General features: G+C 37.1%; 1 protein-coding gene across 1 annotated transcript in view; it reads left to right on the top strand.

Annotated features, from left to right (window-relative positions):
- AUH (AU RNA binding methylglutaconyl-CoA hydratase) overlaps nt 1–13,986 on the top strand; it is a 103,979-nt gene extending 89,993 nt beyond the window's left edge. Inside the window, exons 7-10 of the mRNA XM_027903488.1 lie at nt 8,566–8,753; nt 9,790–9,840; nt 11,607–11,654; nt 12,506–13,986. Of these exons, the coding sequence (XP_027759289.1) occupies nt 8,566–8,753; nt 9,790–9,840; nt 11,607–11,654; nt 12,506–12,583 (365 nt within the window). The 3' untranslated portion in view covers nt 12,584–13,986. The remainder of the gene's footprint in view (nt 1–8,565; nt 8,754–9,789; nt 9,841–11,606; nt 11,655–12,505) is intronic.
- The last annotated feature ends 2,008 nt before the right edge of the window (nt 13,987–15,994 follow it).

Below are 15,994 nucleotides of genomic sequence, written 5' to 3'. Positions count from 1 at the left end.
TTTATAATTTTTGAATAACTGCAGTGCAGGGCCCCACTGATGCAGGGCAGCTGTTCTAGGTCTTACTGTTGATGTAGGTTCGTTTCTTCACTCATGGCCTGTATAGCCCCTAATGTCTCTCTTCCTGCAATTTGGACGTAGGATGTAAGGAAAATAAAAATAGTGTCTTTGATCCTTAAAACTGCAAAGGTCCATGAATTCCAACTCACATGTACCTGATTAGGTGACAGAAGAACGTAACTAGCACTAGTTTCTCCATCCATGGGGAAAGAATTGCTACTGCATGCAGCCATTTTGCACTGCATGCTAAAAACAGTGACTTTTGCTCTGTATTGCTATGTCATAGCAGCAGGCAAGAGGAACATAAAAGGTGTTTTCTCAGTGTAATTAATTTCCTTGTGTTGTAACAGTCTGACAGCTTCAGCCTGGGAATAATCGATTATTTAATCTCTTTCTCTGTTGATTTCCTGTCACTTATTGACTTATGGGGGTTTTGGGGGTTGTGGGTTTTTTGGGGTTTTGTTTATTTTTTTTTTACTGTTTGTTTTTTTAAGAACTAAAAAATATCTAGAATGTGATGGAATATCTGTACTCTTCTGTTAAGGAAAAGCATCTGAGTAATCCCAGACAACAAAGGGGTAAAATACCAGTTTGTGCTTATTGGAGTAGGATCACTGTTGGACAGGAACTGGTCTTAAACTGGAATTACTTCAATGGCTTTAAGCTGAAAGAGAGTTGGTTTAGATTAGGTGTTAGGAATAAATTCTTTCCTATGGGCATGGCGAGGCCCTGGCACAGGTTGCCCAGAGAAGCTGTGGCTGCCCCATCCCTGGAAGTGTCCAAAGCCGGGTTGGACAGGGCTCGGAGCAACCCGGGATAGTGAAAGATGTCCCTGCCTATGTCGAGGGGGTTGGAAGGAGATGATCTTGAAGGTCCCTTCCAAACCAAACCATTCTATGAACTGTCCTAGTAGAAAATCTGTCTCGTATACATTTACTATTAGAAAATAATATACATAATAAATTTAACCTTTTTAATTAATTTGGGCTGTAAAGTCTTAAGAAACTCTGATTCTCAGAGTGTTAACAATGTGAATCAAATTGTATTTATCAGTCAAGGGAGAAGAGTAATTTTAAATGTACCATCTGTTGTCTGGCCCTTTAATGGTGTTAGTCCTACCCACCCTCCCTCAGCTGATCCTCAACAGCAAGAAATGGAGCTAAGGGTCAGTCAGAAGCAGTAAAGAGATGTGATTCCCTGATAAAGACATGAACAAATAAGCCATTTGGATCTTCTTCTAATTGCTTTTGTTTATATTGAGTTTGTAACCTTCCCATCTTTGAATACCTGGTCCTTTGTGTAGTTTGTAGAGTATCTGCTGCTCTCAGTGTAGCTGAATCCTATTTATGTAGTGAATAAAAATGTTTTCTGTAGAGTGGGTAAAAGATGATCCTGGTTTTGGAAGAGGAGCTTGTCCATGTCATAGGCTTCTAACCTAGTGTGTTCAGATCACTTAAATTGCAATTTCTTAGGTCGCAGTTCTCTGATTTTAATCTTTTGATACCCAGGTCAGAGTTATTGAGCATGAAAACCTGAAGCTGAAGTCACTAAGGCTGCTTGTATCTCTCTAAAAAAATAAATATTCCATTGTTTCAAGCTAAACGTGAAAATACCCAAGTGATCAAAATTAACATGTGGAGAATATCCTGTGCCATAGACTGAATGATTATTTATATTTACACTTGTGCTGAATTACCTTAATTTGTTAATTTCTAACGTAAGTTTTAATGATTCTTGCAGATATACTTGCAAGGAATAGCAAATAATACAGCATTCAGAATACAAATTTAACATGCCCAAATAAAAATTACATTTCAATTACTCGTGTGACATAGAGAATTTTTAGTAGCAACAGTGATTATTTCTTCACATGTCAACTGTTACTGTAAAATAACAAATAGAAGGATGAATATGGGAAGTAAAAAGATGAGAATGCCCTTCTGGCACTCCTAGATAATGCTGTAAAATCTGAAAGATCAGGCCAAAAACGTTGGGAGTGTTTCTGAGTATCAAACTTGCCATCTCAAAATCAAGTTCAGATTTACAGAAGAGTTCACAGGCGGAATTGTGTCCTCCCACTGCCACCCTGGCTGTGCTGTTTTCCCTGGGATCCCATAGTGTTAGCCACCAGTTCTCCTTCCTTTAGCGCTGCTCGAGTCAGAGAATTTCAGGGATGAATAATTTCAGACATAAATTCTTAAAAAACCCATTACTCCGGAATAGTTGAAAGCAGATTAATTTGATAGTAGTCACAATGGGAGAAAGAATAGGGTTAGGATAGGAATTGGTTTTGGGGGCTTTTACACATTTCTTTGCTGTGTGGAAGAATGAAATGGTAGATTTCTGTAAGAAGAGCACTGAAGTGAGGAAAACATTCAAGTCACTTGCTTATAAGCAGTAAAGACTTCGGATTTAATAGTCTGGTTTTTGCTTTGCTTGTTGTTTCTTCATTTAAATTCCGTCCATTAAAAAGTATAGTAATTGTCCCAATTTCAGACTGTGATCTCATTAAAAATGTAAGTAAAAATAGGATACTACTGTGGTAATTAATTTTCTCTTTCACTTGCCCTAGGTAATGATAATAGTTTTTCTTATGTCTGGGGGTTTTTTTGCCTTGATTTTCACATGAAATGAATTTTAGCTGTAATAGTCAATCAAAAGTGCAAGAACATGTACTATAACATTATTTATTTAAAATACAAGTTAAATAAAACTTCTTACCTAACATTTCGCATAAATCCCACGTGATTTGTAAAGTATGATCCTACACAGCAGCACTGGTCTAAACCTCCTACCTGTTGTTACAGCTGAGTAATGACTTCATTAACGTGTGGGTGTAATTTTGAAATTGGAAAATGCCCTCTCATGGGCCATTAATTTCTATCTGCAGCAAGAAGACTTACATTTTAATGTGTATGTACTTCCGAATTTCATTTAAGGTGACTTCCCATCACTGCATTCTCAAATGAAGTGCCAAGTTCCTATCTGTAGTAGCAGGAAGGCCTGTGGTCTGCTGAATGCCTTGTTGCCTTTGTTTACACTTAAGGAAAAATTAATAAGTAGAGTAGCAGTCTTAGGCATTTCTCTTTTTCCCCCCCTCAAATAATTTTGGTTTCAAACCAAATAAGGCAGACTGTCAGTGTGCATTGGCAATCCTGGGAGTCCAGTGCAGATCAAAATGCTTCTCAAATGGTGTTTGGTCTGACGGTGGGGTTGTTTGTACCGTGCTTGTGAGGGAGATGTGGAGCGAGCTCCTTGCACCAGGTGCAGAATCCCTCTTGAAGTGGAGTCCGTTTTACAAAGTTCAGGTTCCAGATGCATTTTTTTTTGGTTCTATTCATCTCACATATGCAGCCATCTGCTAGGAAACCATCTTCTCCTCTCTCAAGCTCCAAGACAATCACGTATTTTGAAAATAAATTAGTTTTTCTAAATTACGTGCCCATTTCATCTTTCAGTACAAAAGCTGTGATTATTTATCTGCTAGTGAATTCTTAAAGTGTATTTACACTTCCTCTCATGAATCTTAAGCATTCATACATCTTTTAGCCAAGTACTATGTTCTTTTTATTCAAGCTGCCACCTGCAAGCCACCCATGTGTGGTGGTTTGATAATATTCCTGGTGTTTTTTTCAGGTAGGTTTTTAAATAAAACAATCCACAGACGCAAATAAATAAAAGTGGTTTGTGAAAGTTAAGGGCTGATTTGCGAATTAATTAAGCGGACTGCCGTGGAGATGGGGTTTGACAGAGCCAGGCTGGCATAGGTAGCGAGTCATCCTGGCTCTTGGAGCTCGGGTAGGGATGTGCCTGCCTTGGCTGGCAGGCCAGACTTCCATGAGCTCTTTGGGCCAACCTACTACAAAATCTTGCTCAGACAACTTTTCCCAGTCATCGCAGACCCTGGGGCAACCTCTGAGTCAGCCTCCAGCCACTGTCTCAGGCTTTCCTCAGACCTCCACTCTTCTTCCAAACACGGACTTACATGGCCAGACACAAGAGTGGTCTCACCTACCACCTGGTCTTTGTCAGCTCAGTGGGGTTTTTTCCCCCCTTGCAGAGATAATATTTTGTTTCTTTTCCATTACGTTTTCACTCCCTCATCATCTTGCATCTGTTGGTGTCTTTCCTGGTCTAAGCTGGTTTTGATTGTTAGCCAAAAACAGTTGTCTGGTTTGTGCCGGTGAAAGGCTCTTCGCGTTTTCTTCTGAGACAAAATGTCTAAGGGGTGTCTAACCCACAAAGATTTATACCCGGATTTAAGCTGGCTAAAACATGTACAACTTTGTAGGATCAAGACCTAAACTTGGACATAATCTGTAGGAAACTTGGTGTTAAGTAGTATCTGGGTACAGTGTTTAGACTTTAAGCATGTTTAATATTTTCAAAATTGCTTAACTTAGCAACAGATGGCAGGTACTTTAAAAGCAGAGGCTTTTTGTTACAGAGACTTTTAAAATATGACTTAACTTAAAAGTGTTATATTAAAATAATAATTTTATCCATGTTAGTTTATTTGTAGGCTCGCAATGTCAAGGATTTGGTGTTATGAACAGTAGGTCTCTGCTTTCCATGTTTTTATGAGTTTCATTGGAAGGGAGAAAAATCTATTTGCTGCTTTCTGCAGAAGAATCACGGGCTATTTGAACCGTTCAGTCACAGATATTTGAACCATTTCTTGACTAACTTGAATAATTAGAAGGGTTGTGACTGACAGACTTTGGTTTTGCCACTGATTATTAATATAACATAAGAAGTGCGCAGTAGCCTTTAAAAGAAGAAATCTAGAAATCTAGATTGTCAGTTAAGTCGATCTAATGTGAATCAAACAAAGCTTGGGATAGGCTAGGCTAGGCTAGGCTAGGCTAGGAAGACTGGTTTTTACGTGACTTAATAAACAGGATTATTGTCAAATTAGAGTTTGGATTTTTTGTCAGAACACTACTTTTTCCAATATGTTTTGACAGAGCCCTCAGCTATGAGAAACTACTGACTGTAGATGCTCTCTGCCAGAATGATGAATCTATTTCCAGTAAGCTAGTTGCTTCATCTTGCTGGATATACTCTTGGGCATTTATCACGTAACTCCCTTAATCCAAACCAGTTGTGTACATATTTTGTAATTGATGAATTGCTGACAGTAAATAATATTCATACAAAATCAACTATTTGTTAAATAAAAAAAAAAAATACTGTTTAACAGTGTTTGTACCAGTACTTAGCGGTTTTGTATTTACTGACTCTTTTCACATGAACAAGTGTCATCTAAAACTGTGTTTACAGTTATTACAACATTGACTATATACTATTTCAGGTAAGAACACATTTACATTGCAACTGTGTGTTAAATACTTTCATCAACACAGTGAATAATACCAGATCACTAGTCCTTGAAATAACATGCCAATAAATTTGTGAAGATGAAACAACTCTTCTCCCATCAAGTTCTACTCTACGTTTAGATGAAATGCCTTGGTTAAGTAACGTCTTTGAAGACTGGGTGTTGCTTCCTGTAGCTCTGATTGTAGTTGGCAGGCATTATATGTTCTTTGTGTGTCACCAAAGCAGAACATCTATCTGTGGCGTACTCTCTGTCTTTTCTTCATAAATGGATGCAACTTTGGTGGGTCGGGTGTGTTTTAGTGTGTTGTTTGCATTTGATTAATTTGCTCTTACTGCTCTTGTGTGTACATCTATCTTACCCCTGCTACTGAATATATGTGATAGATGCAGTGAACTGTTGGCTTCTGTTCTGTGAATATTAATCAAAGAATATGCTCCTCTGCTTAATGGCTTTGCAGTGTAGGAGGCAGCCAAACAACTATAGTCTTCTTTTTTTTGCTCCTTAATCATTATTGTGTAAGACACTGGCAAGAACAGTTTTTTTCATGCTTAAACATATCCATTGTTTGGTCAAAGTTATGAAATAATTGTTGCTCAATGAAATTTTGTTTTCAGCATTTCCTGGTAAAGCAGTAATAGAAGAGATAAAACAGTAAAGGGAAGGGGGAGAGAATTAAGTAGGAAAAATATTGGGCATAGCATGCAAAGAAGAAGCAGAAGATGCAGAGTCAGTAAATTCAGCCTCATATGGTTTCAGGTCTTATGATTTCGACAAATAGTTTTCTTTAATCAGAATCCAAACCGGATGCTTTTCTAGATTCCATGGCTGTGGGGGAAGGAATAATTTTTGACTTCAGTGTTCTTAAGGAGAATAAGGATAGACATTTGCTATGTTCAGATGTGTGCTTAAAATGCTTCTGAGAATAGATGTTGATTAGGGTGTGACAGCTTATTTGGGTGAGAAATTAAAAGACATCTTCAATATTTAAGTTAAAAAGCCAATAAATGTTTGTTTGTGATGATGGTGGTACAGCTCAGTATCAGAAGCAGCGAGTTTCTTGAAAACACAGCTCACATTTTTATGGCAAGTAGGTCTGTTATAAATTTGATAGATATAGCTTTGGTCATTCTCCGTGAATCTCAGCACTGGGGCAGCCAAGGCTGATGGGAAGGCTTATGCTTAAGGGTTCACAGCTCTTTTTTTTTTTTTTTTTGATGTTTTTGGCAAGGGATTGCTTTAGTGTGCATCCTCTGCTCCCTTCAGAAAAATGCCCCTAGAGTCAGGGCTTTCTGTAAATTGTGCTGTTAGCGAAATTTTACCTCTAGCACTTACCTTAGCTCTACAGAACTACCAGAATTAGCAGAATTGATGGAACGGGAATTTCTCTTGCTGTTGCTTGTTGCCCTTGACCATTAGGACAGTTTTGCTGTATTCCTCTCAGGTGTGCTACGATCATAGAGAGTGTCACAATTTTTGTATTTACTAATATTTTTGTACTACAAATTTTGTTTTAATTGTTATGAGTTTAAACTTGCTTTTTTTTTTTTTTTTTTTTTTTTTTTTTTTTTTTTTTTTTTTTTTTTTTTTTTTTTTTTTTTTTTTTTTTTTTTTTTTTTTTTTTTTTTTTTTTTTTTTTTTTTTTTTTTTTTTTTTTTTTTTTTTTTTTTTTTTTTTTTTTTTTTTTTTTTTTTTTTTTTTTTTTTTTTTTTAAATTTAAATTCCTTCAGTTTCTACCTGGAAAATGTATCTCCGATTTTGCTATAGATAATGACCTTGTAATATTCTAGAAAAGTACAAGGCAGAAATCCTCCAAACCTTCTACAATTTTTTATGATATAATATGTTCAAAGGCAGGTCTGTTTTTATGGAAGGGAATACAGTAATACTGCAGCTCATGATTCATAGAAAAACAATAATTGGAAGCTGAATCATTGAATCACAAAAACTTTTTTGTTTGTTTCCAGTCAGATAATTTATCTCCGAAATGAATTTAAACTATTTTCAGGAAATACCATTAAGATGATTTTATTGAATGACTTCAATAAAATACTGTCTTAGTCCACCATTATCTAGTGGAAATTAATATATTTTGCTGGTTGAACACACGTTTATTCAGTGTTGTACCACCTCCCTTTGAACAACTCCTATAAATACTCCTCTTGCATATATACATATATTTATGTTTGAATATATTAGCATGCTCTTGCAGAAATAGCTTTTGGAAAGACATTTTTATTTACAGACTGTTTGAATAAATTGAGTATTTGTTTCAGATCCATGTCAAAATGGTAGACCTTGTGTATTTTAAAAACCTTTCTCCTGGAGAAAGGCCATTTCCTCTGTTTTAATTCATACAAACATCTGCTTCTGTGATTTTGAATCTACATCTTCCATTTTGATAATGATTAATCCCACATTCTCATTGTTAGTTCTTTAAAGTTAATTGTTAGTCCAGCTAAGAAGTCTTTGTGTCTGGTTGATGTGGTTACTGCTTATTGACCTGCTGAAAATGCTGATATGCCAAAGAATTTTTTAATGTACTATGAACAGCTAACTAAAGTTAGATGCCTTTCTCTGCTGATTGTCCTTCCCTAGTTTTTGTAATCATGCTTTAAGGCTGCAACCATAATATGGAAGTAAGAATAGACAAAACCATAGCTTCTTTGAGGTCTTCTCTAGTAGTGGTTTTAGTTTAGTTTGCATGTAAATGTTGTCCCTAATGTCCAGATTTCAGTGTGGACTACAATCTTGTTAAGTTATATATTCTTTTTCGAGTGTAGTTCTCCAAAAGTGGTGATTGATATCATAAAAATATACAGTGTTAAAAAGATCCAGAGGTCTTGGATATGCTGATTATTGGCAAGTAGCTTTCACTCAGCTTTTACCTGATATGAGTAAGGTTAATTTGTCTGTAATAGAACCTCTTTTCAGTTATTTACATGTCTTTCTAAGAAACAGTACAATTGATTTCAACTTAGGTGTAGTTTCCAAACTGAAGAAGGCATTTGATAATGACTTTGTACTAATTTGATTCCTGTATCTTCGTGTAATTGTTTATGGAATTTAAAATGAAAACACTTAAACTGAACAATTCAGCTACATTTGCGGTGTAGATAAATGGGAAAACTAACACTTTCATTTTCTCTGTTTACAAACTCCAGGGGGGACACAGAGATTACCTCGCACAATTGGAGTGTCACTGGCAAAAGAACTAATCTTCTCTGCACGTGTGGTAGATGGTGAGGAAGCAAAATCAATAGGATTGATTAGCCACGTGGTGGAGCAGAATGAAGCAGGGGATGCTGCATACAAAAGAGCATTAGCTCTGGCAAAAGAATTCTTACCTCAGGTATGGCAGGTCATTTTGGTCTTGGTTTTTACTTTTTACCATATGTTAAGACTGAAAAAGAAACAGATGTATTAAAAAAAAAAAAAAAAACACCTGACATGAAGTTATGTTTTAAAGAGCCATGCTAGTTACGTGGCAAGCAATCAAAAGATCTCTGTTTTGTGTACGGAGGGGTGTTATTTGGTAATTATTTCATAATGAAGAAAAAACTTCCATCAGTCCTCATCTCATCATGATCTGGTCTGTGTTTTCATTGTGTATTTTGGCTTTCAACTTGCACAGGTTTTATTTTTTAGCATAGCAGTTGTCTTAGTAGGTCATTCTGTTGCTGTTGAACGGTTCAGAAGGGAGGCAAAAAAGTCCGCATGGAAGTGGATGTATCTCAGTGTAACTTCTGTTTTGAAAACAGAGAGCTAAATGGAATTTCAGAATTAAAGCTGATGGATAGGCACAGGACTGAGACGATTCCCAAAGATGTCCTGCTGTTTTGCAGCACATGGGAGGCGAGTGTGGGAATCTCTCTGCTTGCTGGGAACCTCAGTCCACACATGGAAGAGTTTCCACGCTTGGCTAGTGCAGGCTTTGCAATAATGTGCTTCAGGTTTGAAGCTGCATCAGTTGATTTTATTCCATTATCACATCTCTTCGTGTGCCTCCACTGCGTGACAGTAGGGACATAGGATTGACTTTGCAAAATGCGTCTTTAGGTGGCCTTTCTGAGCCTTGTTTGGAAGGGAATTGGCGAAGCCTGACAAATGTGGACACACTCAGCACCTCTGAAACATAAACCAAACACAATGCTTTAATTAGGTTCTTTTGAAAACACTATACTTTTACTTTTTGTCAGTATTCAGCCTATCAGTTTGGAAGCAAATGTCTAAGATAGTGATGAAATCTAGGATATTTGACCCATTACTGTAAATTTAACGAGAGCCCAAAGTCCAAGTTCCATATAAGAACATTCTGGTGCAGACTCCCAAGCTACATGTCTTGTTGGCTTTGATCACGTGTGAATAAACTTTTTCTTTCATTTTAGGGACCAGTAGCAATGAGAGTTGCAAAACTGGCTATCAATCAGGGAATGGAGGTAAGGATCTGTACTTTCCATGAGAGTAAGCAGAAATCAGTTCTACTATGGTGATTTTTTTCTAAAACTGTTTTAGCTTCTGACTGTATAGTCTTTTAAAAATCTGTTTTTTCAAAACTTTCTAAAGGATGAAATGCAATTTTATTATGCCTCAGACTCCCTAGATGCTGGTTTCTGTAACAAAGCTTAGTTACTTCATGGCTGTTCAGGAGTAGAGCACCCTGCTAGTTATTAATACTGGAAACTAAACATAAACTACTGTGAACAAATTGTATTTCAAATCCTGGGTGGGAAACAACGATCAGAGTTATGCTCTGTCAAGTCTGTCAGTGCTCTCAATTCAGCCTTCAGGCTGAAGGGTTTTTTTTGGGTTTTTTTCTTTTTTCTTTTTAATAGTTTCATAGAGTTTAGCGTTAAAATTGTATCTGGAGCCTGATTTTGTGTTTGATTCTGATTGCCACTCCTTTTTGTACACTATTGACCTGGCTCTAAAGCTCATTAAAATCCATTCCTGAACACGTCTGGACATGTAGTTTACTTTGGGCACATGGATCCTCTTGCTGAGTTCAGCAGGACTGTCCATATTTAAAGTTAATCTCTGCAGCAGAACACCCTGTAGCTCAGCCTGGTGAAAGGGAAAGGGGATCACACTGTATGCAACGTCTGAATCCAAGAAGACGAATTCAAGAGCGGCCCTTTTTTTGTTAAAAGTCCCAAAAGCAACCAGCAGTATAATTGAGTTGCACCCGTCAGTTGTGGCGTGAGAACCAAACTCAAGATGCTGTTGTGCAAAGAGTATGTTTGTTAGGTTTCCATAGCAAGCAGTGATGGAATTCAGGATTTATTTCAGTGGTACCCAGGGTTCAAAGTGCAAAAAGATAAATTATCTGGCTACCAGATGTAGTGGCCTGAAAGGTCAAAGTGATGATGTTTATAGAATTATGGGCATTGGGGTTGGAAAGACTCTGAATGGTCATCTCTAGTTCAATCTTGAGGCCACGAGACAAAGATCTACTGTATCAAAACCAATCAAGGCACATGTTTATCCAAGCTATTGTTACAAAACTTGGATGGCACAGATTTCACGGCTTCCTTTGGTAGCCGATCCTATAGCTTATCTCCCCTTGAAAATTGCTTGTGGTGCCTAGCCACAGTCCTGCCAGTGGTCAACTGCAGAACTAGTGAGTTCTGCAGCAGCTTATGCTTAAGACAGACAGAGAAATAGTGAGGGCGAAATTCAGCTTTTTCAACTGTTCAGGCCAGCTCACAAAGAAAATAAGTGTATTAAAAATAGATGATGCAGAATGGCCATTGGCCTCCCTTTTCCCCTATTTCAAATCCATTTAAGCTTGAATTTATATTTTTCGTGGCATGGCATTGTGTTTTTATGTGGCATTTTGGAGATGACTTATTTCAGAACAGATTTTAAATAATCACACAGTGCATCTTTTCCCCTGTAATAAATGAAATGTGCAGGCAGCTAACGGTTGTTACCTACCGAGATGATTTGTAGCAAAGAGCATACATTTTTTTGAGTGTATTACATACTAATTGTATTGCCAAACGGGGAAGCTGTTAGAAAAATACTAACCACTGTCACCACATGCCAGTGGAGCATTTCTGCATTAAAGTGGTGTAGAAGGACTTTGCAGAAGTGTTATAGTATGTGGCATGTGGAAGCACAGTATTTATGTGAGGTGTCTGGAGGTAGTATATAATAAATATAAAAAGTATTCCTTTAAAAAACATTGTATTCTTTTCCTCAGGTCGACTTAGTAACAGGTTTAGCAATTGAAGAAGCTTGTTATGCTCAGGTATGTAAGTATTATTACACACACAAAAAAAAAACAACACAGAAAATAGGGTTTGTTGGTGCCTGTTATGAAACATGGAAGTTCAACTAGGAATTGCTCTATGATTTCTTCTGCAAACTTTTTGGCATTGTGTTAAGACTTTCCATCTACTTATATTTTGTAAGGAATTTAAGGAAGGAGGTGTAGTTCAGGACAGTAACATGTCCCTGCCAGGACTTTTAGGGTGAAGGTAGCGAGGAACTACCATTCCATTCCACAAACATTACCATGTGTCTGGTCCAAGAGCTGCCTTCGTTTTACTTTGTGTTGGTTTGACATGAAATAACATGAAGGGCAGCTCATTAAGGTACCCCTAATGGCATCTGCGCTAACCAACAGAAAACCGAGGCAAACTCCTTTTTGAAACATGGGAATGATATGTTTGAGGCTGCATGTTCTTGGGCTTTGAGACAAGTTTTTGATGATGGAAATAGAAGCATCAGCCTTAGATGCTTGCATAAGACATATGGTGATCTGATTAATAGCCTCCCCAAAAAAACCCCCAAAACAACAAAACAAACAAAAATCAAAACAAAAAATCTAGCACCAAAAAATCAAAAACAAGCCCTAAAGAGTTTCTTACAGAGATCTGTTTGGAGAAAAGGTAGTCCTTCTCTCAAATTGTTTCACGGACATATGTCGTTCCTTTGATGTGTCTGGTGCTTTCCTGTCTCTGACTGGAGAGGTTTTAATTTTTCTGCTGCATTATATGTTGCGTCTTGGATGTGTTGAAAAACAAGGGCTTGCATGGTAATATTTTCTTTGGTATTGTTTTTGGTGTCAATAATGAAGTGTTACTCTGCTCATTGCAGACTATTCCAACAAAAGATAGAATTGAAGGTCTTCTTGCGTTTAAGGAGAAGAGACCTCCTCGCTACAAGGGAGAATAAAAGAATCTGATGCCTTTAAAATAACAGGGGGATAAATGTACTTCTATGAGGACCATTAAGGTGCACTTTGCATCTGCACCTGGAATATCACAGCCACCAAAGTGACAGCAAATCATACAGATGTTACAGCATTTTGAATGTGTGTCAACTCACGCTCATTGCAGTTTCTCATGGTTTTGATCTGTGTATCTCTGCAAGGCCACAGGTTCATGCAGCATTTTCGAAATTTTTGCGTGTATGAAACATAACCATTCCACAACTGAACAAAGCTCTGTAAATTCTTTACGTAGGCAAAACCTAAATGTGATGTTAAGCATAAATCTGCTGTACCATTTTATCAAAGCAAGAGCAACTACTGAACACCAAAAATAAGAAATTGTACCAAATATGCATTTAAATGATTCTGTATACCAGTAGAAAATTATATTTCAGTGTTCTTCCTGAATATGTACACTGTTAATAAAGCTAAGGGAAGTGAAAAGGATTATTGTTTGGAAAATGTTAAGCTTAATTTATCTATTTACACTATCCTTAGTGAAATGAAATTCACTTCAGCACATAATGGTGTTCTTTTGATTAAATCATTGCCATTATATTAATTTAACTGTATTAAATGAAACATTTTCGAGGCCAGCCTTTAATTATACATTCTTGTGTGTTAAACCTGTCTTTGTCTTGCATTCTTCCAACGTATCATCTGATCAGCACTGTCAGCTGTGAAGGAACTTTATTTCGCTTGACCCAGTTATTTTGATTTTTTGATGATTGTATTGAAGATGGTTTTGCAGGGATGTGACTAATGCACTGTTGAAGAAACTAGAATAATCTTAATCTGCAGAGTATTCCTTTTGCAGGTTCTAGGAATGTATATTTATATACGAGAGGGATGATATTGAAATGTTCTTTATTCTGTGGTGGCCTCAGAGTTCTTTTCATATATGGAAAGAGAAATGCTGTGGGTTACGAGGTGAGAAAACTCTTGCGGTTCATCCTGTGTATTTGCAGTGGATGTGGCGTATACAGCAAATGTCTGGAAATAACCTCGTAGAAAGTATTTTTGTTAACTTGACTGGAAAATAAACATGGCTTAGCAGTTGGAGGCTGTCTTTTTATATGAAAACAAATTTATTTGTGTTTGGATACCGTTTGCTCATGAAACTTGTGAATGCTATGCCGTTTCTGCAACATTAACTGTGGTCACTGTCCATATCTGTGATGATAAAGCAGCTCATCAACATGAAATGACAAGAACTCATTTAGATTCATATTTAGACATACCATTACATGTAAATTGATTACAACTGGTAGGGCTCACACTTTGTTGGCTGGTAAACTTGCTGAGTCGATCATTTCATGCACAATAATTTGCAAATAAAGTACTGGTGCTTGTTTTGATAGTCATATAAAGCCTAGAGGGTCATTTTCTCCTGTTTTTGAAATGCTAACATGTCATTTTCATTTTTACTGACTAGGAAATAATTATGTTAATAGGAAAAAAAAATATTAAGTCTGTGCTGATGGATTTCTGTTTCATAACTTTGATATACAGTGTGGCTGTTGAGCTGCCTTTTTCCAACAAGCGCTGATTAAGTACCTTCTGTTAACATCTGTTTAAAAACATCTAATAACCTTAAATACTGTGGCATAATACTGTGTAGATTCATGCCTTTAACTAGTAGTTTTGATCTCAGAAAAATAATTTTGCTGTCGCAGTGGTCTGTCCATTCCGTTTCTCAGGAGAAGATAGTGTCATATCATAGCAATTTGAGTTGCAGCTTTGAAGTCAAGAGTTTGAATATTATTACAAAGTGACTGTCAGTAGGACAATTTTTAAAGTTACTTTGGTGTGATGTTGAAATAGTTCTGAAGGAACAATATTTTAGCAAAAGATGTGTTAATCACTATCTCTGTTACTAAGTGACGTGTTATGATGGCTTCAGTGCTCATGATTAATAGCAGTATTAGAACTCTGCTTCCACAAAAGGGTGATTTGTATGAGAAATGCTCTTATAAGGGCTGACTTTTCCATATGAAAGGTATGATCTGGGAAATCATCCTTCAAGCACTTACGCTCGATGCTTTCAGTTCCTGGTAAAGCCGTGCTTTTCTCCACTTCAAATCCACTCCATGGATGAGTGAGCCCTGGTCCCCACTGGTTTCCTGAAAGGCTGTCTCATGGTCCATGCACAGAACCATCTTTTTCTCCTGCTTCTGCTGAGCTGAAGTGGATAGTGAGTTCTTCTGCACTTCGCTGAGTTGGATACTGAAAAGTTATCACATAGGTAGGTCTGTTGCCTTCAGCTGATAATGTCTCAACAGTGGGAAAAAAAAAAAGAAAAATAGTGTTTTATTTATTCTAAGGCCGTGTAATGACACAGTTGAAAGCTCTTGGAGATGTTGTTCTGTGGAACATTTCTGTGACATTTGCAGAGCCATTGGTGCCCAGTTGTTGCTGAAATTCTGTCAGTCTGTTGTGGAGGTACTCATAGTCCTACACCAAGGTTCATATCCGTGCCTTTCTAGAAACTGCTTTTAACCAGCTGCATTCAGAGTAGTAGACATCAGGATGTATCATTCTCAGCTGCTTAGTATTTTACTCAGTCATTGCTCTTTGATTCATTAAATCATAGCCAGATTTGTTGAAGAGGATGACATAGGAGAGGGCAGAATATCATGCTACTTGGAGTCTGGTTTTTGGAGACCTAGGGAGTGAAATAAAGGGTTTGATACTGGTGTCACTTCACGTACCAAACCCAAGTGAAAAGAGTAACTGAAAGGTCTTAAAATATCAATACACAGTTTTTATTTCATTCCTTTTCCATGCAAGCAAATCCCTGAAAAGCTGTCTGCTGAGATTAGACAGAGGATTTTTTTACAGTTTTAAAAGATTTACTTGAAAATCATGTTTCTTCTGTGTGGTGTGCATGGAACAAGTTGTGCTTTCCTGTCTCATTTGTGGAATTTTAGCCTTGTTCTCGTACCTTATGACAGTGCTGAAAAGCTACAGGGCTGCATTGTCTGCTGAGGCTGATATAGTCAGTGTAGTCGAGGTGATAATGTTCGTGATGATGTGGTTATTTTAAGATGCTTTTTTTCTGCACACTTTTAGAACTATCTCCAGAAATGAGAAAAAGGATAATTGCAAGCAGATAAACCAAAAGAAGAGTTGTGTTCAGCTAAAGGTAATGAAATTCCTCTTGCATACTACAGTAGCTAGTTTTTTCTGTTTGTGCCCTTTTTTTTTTTCTGTTGGCTTTTCTTTCCTCTGAGTCTGAAGCTCAGACACAAGTGTGCAGGGAGTACTTCGAAGAGTTTGTATGGGTTGTTTTCACCTTAAGAACACTGGCATTTTGCAAGCAAAGTTATTAGAGTTTAAAAAATTTTCCTGAAAGGTCTTTGAAATATATAATC

This window comes from Empidonax traillii, unplaced genomic scaffold, assembly GCF_003031625.1.
Source record: "Empidonax traillii isolate 1590-97213 ecotype Southwest subspecies unplaced genomic scaffold, ASM303162v1 scaffold2:size4533513, whole genome shotgun sequence".
Taxonomy (NCBI): Eukaryota; Metazoa; Chordata; class Aves; order Passeriformes; family Tyrannidae; genus Empidonax; species Empidonax traillii.
Note: the sequence above shows the minus strand (reverse complement) of the source record. Positions and strands in the feature narration are given on the sequence as shown.